At 59.5% G+C, this 7,070-nt stretch overlaps 1 protein-coding gene and 1 long non-coding RNA gene across 3 annotated transcripts; one reads left to right on the top strand and one right to left on the bottom strand.

The window, feature by feature from the left end:
• Positions 1-659: 659 nt before the first annotated feature.
• Positions 660-4,044, bottom strand: LOC110131431 (uncharacterized). 2 transcript variants are annotated; one of them, XR_011484425.1, is made up of 3 exons: positions 3,970-4,044; positions 1,510-1,676; positions 660-711 (listed from the first exon to the last, which is right to left on the bottom strand). It is a non-coding gene; the product is annotated as an uncharacterized lncRNA (long non-coding RNA). The 2 variants fall into 2 exon arrangements; XR_002312181.2 differs by lacking the exon at positions 3,970-4,044 and adding an exon at positions 1,849-3,696.
• An 84-nt stretch (positions 4,045-4,128) lies between these two features.
• On the top strand, positions 4,129-6,759 carry SMIM38 (small integral membrane protein 38). Its single transcript, XM_070457796.1, has one exon. The coding sequence runs from the start codon at positions 4,491-4,493 to the stop codon at positions 4,644-4,646; it is 156 nt and encodes a 51-aa protein (XP_070313897.1). The 5' UTR covers positions 4,129-4,490; the 3' UTR covers positions 4,647-6,759.
• Positions 6,760-7,070: the final 311 nt, after the last annotated feature.

Raw genomic sequence — 7,070 nt, forward strand, 5'->3', positions numbered from 1 at the left:
AAAAATTGATGCTTTTGAACTGTGGTGTTGAAGAAGACTCTTGAGAGTCCCTTGGACTGCAAGGAGATCCAACCAGTCCATTCTAAAGGAGATCAGTCCTGGGTGTTCATTGGAAGGACTGATGCTGAAGCTGAAACTCCAATACTTTGGCCACCTGATTCGAAGAGCTGACTCATTGGAAAAGACCCCGATGCTGGGAGGGATTGGGGGCAGGAGGAGAAAGGGACGACATAGGATGAGATGGCTGGATGGTATCACCAACTCAATGGACATGAGTTTGGGCAAACTCTGGGAGTTGGTGATGGACAGGGAGGCCTGGTGTGCTGCGATTCTTGGGGTTGCAGAGTCGGACATGACTGAGCGACTGAACTGAACTGAATGGAACTGTTAAATCACACATGCATGCAATGTTTGCTTTTTATTTTTTGGTAATAACAAGTATGTCTTGCTTTTACCAGAAGCAACAATGAAACATGATTTTCAATAAGACTCCAATACTTTGGAGAATCTCACTCTCAGCCCTGCTGTAGCTGGTGGTTTGACCATCTGGGCAGAATCTGGTCTAATAAAACTTGGGCCTGCTTTAATTGGGCTTCTTGACGTCGGCCCATGAAGGTGTCCTTCCTGAGAGCCTTCTAGGTGTCCTTCCTGCACCTTTCCTAGGTGCAGGAACTGTGCTTAGCCCTGGGGGCTCTGGTCAGAGCTCACATTCTGTGAATACATATAGGATTTCAGAGGATGGTAGGTGTGTGATGACAGTAACTAATCAAGTACCTGGGTGAGATGCTGGACTCAGCTTTGCTCACTGGGCCCCGCCTTTGAGTCAGGGGAGTCCGCTGGGTCTTTAGGACATTTGAGCAGGTGCTTTCCTCTCCTGCGGAGGGCTCTGACCCCTGGCCTGGCTTGCAGACCAGGAGGGAGGGGCTGTTGTCCCCTTTGATGGAGGAGGAAGCTGAGGCCAGAGCAATGTTGAGACACCCTGATGTGGAGACAGGTTGTTTAGGGCAAGCGGGATGCTTGGGGCTCGTTCCAGGGTCATGACCTCCAGGGACAGCAGATCCTGGCTAGGGACACAGCTGTGCGTCTACTTTGTCCATAGACCTTTCCCAGGAGAAGGCACCCCGCCCAGGGGTCCTGCTGGGACCTCGCCTGTGGACCGGGGTCATCTGCTGGGTATTGTTAAGTGGGTGATGAGAGAGGACTTGCTGGTTGCTGCTTCAGTGCTTGGACACGGTGTGCAGGAAGTCTCTGGCCCTTTGCTGTCCTGAAAGTAACCTGGGTCCCCCAGTCTGTCCTCAGCGACCCAGGTGGAACCTCCACTGGCTGGGCCCTGGAGTCGGGGCAAACTCTAGCTCCCGAGGCCAGGATGCTCACTGAGGCACGGGTCCTGTACGGGAGGTGGTGCAGGCACCCTGGGGATCCGGGAGGGAGGAGGGGGTGGACAGGAGGCCGGAGGAGGGAGGGAAAAGCTAGGGGGAGCTTCAACTTAAGGCACAGTCTTGAACTCACCATGATCTCAAGGGGCGATGTGAGCGCTATGTGACCTTTGAACTTGTCCTGACCCCCAGCAGGGGAGCTCGTCTTTCATCCCTCCCGGGGTCAGTCCCTGGTGAAGGGTGGCCTGGGAGGATGTAAATCCCTGGGCGCTGGGGCGGCTCCTGTAATCCAGGACGTCCCTGGAGAAGGGTCGGGAACAGAGGGATGTGGGAGGCTCCCGGGGGCTGGGGAGGAGCCCACCCTCACTGCTAGTGGGGGGGGTGACTTGGGGTGTTTCCTCCTTGAGTTGGGGTCCCTGCGCCCACCCCATGGGACACTGCGGGTGCAGGCCACTTGCTGCCACCTCATTACCTCCCCCTGGTGGGTGAGGGTCCGTCGTAGGTCCCCCGCATCTGCGTCAGGTAGACCTCACCCGGGACAAGACCGTTCTGGGCCGGCTGGACCCCGTCCAGGGAAGGGGACTGTTCACTTTCTCTCCTGAAGGGCTTGCTGACCTTGGCCTCCCCAACTCCAGAGGCCCGGGGACGTCTGAACAGGAAGGGGAGGACTCCGTGACCCTGGAGAGTCTCCGGGCGTGGAAGTCACGTGACCCAGGCAGTGTTGACTGTGTGCTCACAGAGACGTTTATCTGAGGCTAAGGCCACCTTGTCCCCACTGCCGGGTCAGGGCCTGCGGGGTGGGAGGCTGAGGACGGGTCACCCCCGTCCAGCGTGCGCCCCTGCCTCTGGCCACCCAGGACGCCCTCCAGGAGACGTCGACCTCCCCAGATAAGTGAGAAGCTGAGAAATCAGCCTCTCCTCCCTCCCTGCGCTCAGCCACTTCCCCCAGGACCCTCACTCCGTGTGCAGGTGGGTTCTCCCAGCGGAGAGGTGGGAGGTGCTTGTGAAGGCCCCTGGGGATATTCTGCAATGTTCTGGAAGCCCTTATCCGGTCTCCACACACCCGGGGTGCTGTTTGATTAATGACTCCAGGTCAGGCTCCTATGATCTAAATTCCCACATGGGTTTGAAGAGGTCATCAAACAAAGCTCTGCACAGAGCAGATGAGCCCAGGGCTGAACATTACCTGAGAGTCTACTTACTCTGCAGACTCGCTAGACACCCGGCCAGGTCACTGGCTGGCAGGTCTCTCTGTGGATGGAGGTGGAAACGGGTGCTTACCACCCAGGCACAGTTGGGCTTGGAGCACTTTCGAGGGAGCCTTTGGGGGTCACGGTGATGCCTGGGCTCCAGGGCGAGGGGGGGAGGGTGCAGGTGGGGAGCTCACCATGGGTCTGGCCAACAGCTGGATCACCCAGGAGTGACCACAATCAGCTCTTCCGCTGCTCATCTTACCCTGGCTCCCTGCCAAAGTCTCTGCCTTTACTCCTTAGCTGGAACCTTCCAGAAAGGCTGGGCGGACTCACATTCTCACTTTGTAGATGGAAGACAAATTCAGGAATGGAGGCCCCTCAGCTTTCTCCCAGGCTTGTGCCCCTGGGGGTGGGCTATCTCCTGGTGAGCACAGCTGGACTCCCAGGGTCTGGCACCTGGGGACCAGGGTGCCTCATGACCTCCAGCTTGCACCTCTGCGTGTTATGGGACCAGAGGACTGGGGCTGGAAGGAAGAGCCCAGGCTGTCTCTTCATCCACGAGAAACCTGGCTGTGGAAGGCCAACGACGGACTTGGGGGTGGCAGAGTCTGCGGAGGTGTGCGTGCCCTGGTGTGTGCGCGTGGGTCACAGGTGCAGGCGTGTGCATGCATGTACCTGTGTTCTCCTGTGTGTTATGGGTGCAGAGTCTGTGTGTGTACCTGTATTCTCGTGTGTGTGCATGTGCGTGTGTCATAGGTGCAGGCGTGTGTGTGTACCCATATTCTTGTGTGTGTGTATGTGTGTGCCCATATTCTCGTGTGTGTGTGCACGTGTACCCATATTCTCATCCGTGTGTGTGTGTGTGTGTGTGCAGCAGGCAGAGAAAGGCGGGAGGAGGATGCGCTCACTCCAGCGGTGTGGTGGAGACATTTCTGCCCGGGTCCTCTTCAGGGACAAGAGCCAGTGATTCCACGCCCAGGCCCCTTGCTGGTCCTGTGTGGACACTGTCCCTTGGGCCTCCCCACAGCCCTTCAAGGCAGAACAGTCACTTGCCCCCTTTCCCAGATGGTTTGCGCCCCGAGGATGAGCGCCTTGCTCCGTCCCTTCATGTCTGCCGTGGGCCCTGGGGTGTGAGGGCAGGGCTGCAGGCCGACCATCCAGCCTGGGCTGTGGGCGGCGTCCAAGGCCCTTGTTGGGCCGGTGGGGGGTGATCCGGGACGGCCCCGACCCTTCCTGGGTGATTAAGCGGGTTCCCCTCCGGGCCGCCCGCGCCGTCCCCGCCCCGCCAGCCCGCGCTGCCCACCCCCGCGGGCGGGCGGGCGGCCTTTGAGGCGCTGGCGGCCCGTGTGCTAATTGAGCCGCGCCGGGGTCGCCTGTGGGCGCGGGGCGCCGGGTCTCACCTTCGCGCCCCTCCGCTCCCCTTTCATCCGCGCAGCTCCCGCCGGCCCTCCCGCCGAGCCGCCCGGCCCCTCCCGCCCGGCCTGCTGCCGCCGCCGCGGGCCCGCGGCCGCTGGACAGCGCCGGCCTCCAGAAGTGATAGCTAATTGGGCAGAGAAAGGGCCCGATTGTCTGGCGGGGCCGGAAGAGCGGGCGTGGGCGGCTGAAAGCGCCCGGAGAAGGTGGCCGGCTTCGCCCAGCAGCTGCCGCCGGAGACGTTTGGAGATTACGTCAGCGCCGGGCCGCGAGCCTCCCGCCGGCCGGACAATGCGGCCCTTGTCGGCCCCGAGCGCCGCCCGCGCGCGCTGAATGGCGCGGGGCCTCTTCTCCAAGGAGGCCGCTCGCCGTCCCCGAGCTGTCCTCTCCCGCCAGGGAGGCCCCTGCGCTGGGGCACGGAGGGAGCGGGCTCGGTGCCTCAGGGGCGGCGACCCCCGGGCTGGGCGGCGCGCGGGGGCGGCGGGGGGGTGGCGCGGCTGCCCTCGCCATGGCCTCCTGGCTTGGGGGCAGCACGGCCCCCGACCCGCTCCTGGTCCTGCTGGTCATCATCTTGTTGGCACGCTTCCTTCTGTGGTCCTGCCTGGGCACCTACATCGATTACAGACTGGGCCGGCGGCAGCCCCGCAAACCCAAGGAGGACTAGGGCCTCCACCGGCCCGTGGCCCGGAGCTCCAGGCACCCCGGAGACCTCCCTCCGGGAGGGTGTGTCCCAGAGATCTGTCCTGGGACCCAGGGTGGGGGTGGGACGGGGTGCAGAGCGGGGAGACCACCCCCCGCAGCCCCCTTGCGGGGCAGAGATGGCCCAGCCCCACCAGGACTGTCCTGGCCACCTCCTGCATCCCACGTCAGGGGGTGGAGGGCCCCCCTGCCTGTCTATCCACCAGGTTGTGGGGGTCCCTGTCAGAGTGAGTGATCCTGGGGGGTGGGTCTCACTTTTAAGACTTTCTCTACTTCCAGTTCTTTATAAATCTGTTTGCAGGAAGAGGCGGGGGATGAGCCAGAGGGGCTGGTCTGGGGGGAGGGCAGTGGTGCAAGGACAGATGTGACCACATCACAGGCCCACGCTACCTCCTAAAGCCACCCTGGACTCTGCCTCCGGCAGGGAGAAGACTGACCGCAGACTGTGCGTTGGTTTCCCCAGAGCAGACCCCTGGGGCGGGTGGGGGCGTGGTGTCTCAAGACAGACTTGTGACTATGAGTCCAAGTCCAGCTCCAGTTGACCATGGGCAAACTCACTTTCTCCATCTCTTAAGTGGACGCACTAGTCCCTAGCCCCCGCTCCCCCACAGAAGGTTATTACCAGGAGGGTCAGGTGAGAGGTGGGCTGAGCCATCCCCCTCCCCCCTGCCACCGCCCCCCTCCCCCTGCCACCATCCCCCTCCCCCTGCCACCCTCCCCCTCCCCCTGCAGTCTGTAACCTGCAGGACATATGGAGGATGGTTTAGTGAGAAGCCACGGGACCCAAGGCCCTCTGCTCCTTTGTGCTTTCAAGGATGTGGCTGAGACATCCCTGAGAAGATGGACAGGCAGGGAAACTCGCCTGGAGCCCAAGAAACCACTGCCCTCTGCGCCCTCATCCCATCACACCCTGAACTAAAGGGGCAGCATGAGGTGGCTCTGTGCTTCTCGATCTGGCGGCAGATTCGAATCACCCAGGAGGTGTTGGCAGTGCCAGTGGCTGAGTCCCCCAGACTGAGAAGCATCGGCTGATTCGAGATGTTCCTGGCAGGCCAGAGCCTGGTGACACCGTGAATTCCAAAAGGCTTTGGCTCAGCTGGGAATCATCGGTGGCTGTTAGAAGTCTGGAGTCACTGGCCCAAGTGAGTGGACGCTCGGGCCCTGGTAGCTGGGAGCCATCCGCCTTGCGGCATCCTGGCAGAAGGGACCACGGCGTGATCTGTCCAGGCCTGTGTGCGTGGCTGTCCTCTGGGCAGTTGTATAGCCAGTGGCTGAGCAGAACTCGTGCCTCTTTGTAAAGACGATTGGTCATGGGGTGTCTGAGGGCTCTAATCACTGGGTTAGGGGAGGGCGTGTTCTTGTTCTCTTTAGGGAAACTGTCATCCAGTTGTCTTTAAAATGATCATGTGTGATTTTGCTGATCTTTCTAAGGAAGGGGAATCACATTTGTTGTCATGAGCATCTACTAGTGGAGGGAAGTTTGCTGGTATTGCCGGGTTTTAAAACAGAAGCCCCACGGCCTGAGAAACCCCTCCGTCCTGGGTGAAGCAGCTCCTTGGATGGAGGGAGAAGTCCGATGTTCACATGACACACTCCAGTCTGCCCCACTGTTGAGTGAGTGTGACCTGTGTGTAGCCTGCTTGGGACCTGCGTGTCCACATGGGCATGCAGATTTGAGGTCTGCCGTTTGGTACGTGGGGTTTTCCTGGCGGCTCAGTGGTAAAGAACTTGCTTGCCAATTCAGGAGATCCAAGATGTGGGTTTACTCCCTGGGTCAGGAAGATCCCTGGAGGAGGAAATGGCAACCCACTTCAGTATTCTTGCCTGGAGAATTCCATGGACAGAGGAGCCTGGTGGGCTAAAGTCCATAGGGTCGCAAAGAACCAGACACGACTTAGTGACTAAACAATAAGAACAACAGTTTTTGTCCATGAGCTAATATTCCAGAGTTTTTGCTGGAATTGGGGAGGGGACTCACTCTTCTGTTGGGCTTGTCTAGTGGAGGGATGGAACCATGGGAGGAGACAAGATTCTGCCAGCATTGTCTGAGCCCCTTTCCAGTTTCACTGACCCATAGATTTCTCCCATCCAAGTACTAACCAGGCCCGACCCTGCTTAGCTTCCGAGATCAGACGAGATCGGGCGCGTTCAGGGTGGTATGGCCATAGACCCATAGATTTCTCATCTCTTTTCCTTAAGCCAGTTCACACTGGTTTCTGTTACTTGCAACTGACAAATTAGATGCAAATCTGATGCAATTAGTCATCAGAATTTTGTCAAAATTGCTCATCAGAGTACAAGTCTTGTGTATCTACACATCGACAGTTTACAACCTCCTGACACGGGCCTGACTCAGTGTAAGCACTTGAAACACTGTGGCTGGGTGAAT

This window comes from Odocoileus virginianus, chromosome 28 (genome assembly GCF_023699985.2).
Source record: "Odocoileus virginianus isolate 20LAN1187 ecotype Illinois chromosome 28, Ovbor_1.2, whole genome shotgun sequence".
In the NCBI taxonomy this organism is placed as follows: domain Eukaryota; kingdom Metazoa; phylum Chordata; class Mammalia; order Artiodactyla; family Cervidae; genus Odocoileus; species Odocoileus virginianus.

Bases quoted from the DNA above. Each gene is read 5' to 3' on its own strand.
- SMIM38 (XM_070457796.1), top strand. From the start codon at position 4,491: ATGGCCTCCTGGCTTGGGGGCAGCACGGCCCCCGACCCGCTCCTGGTC.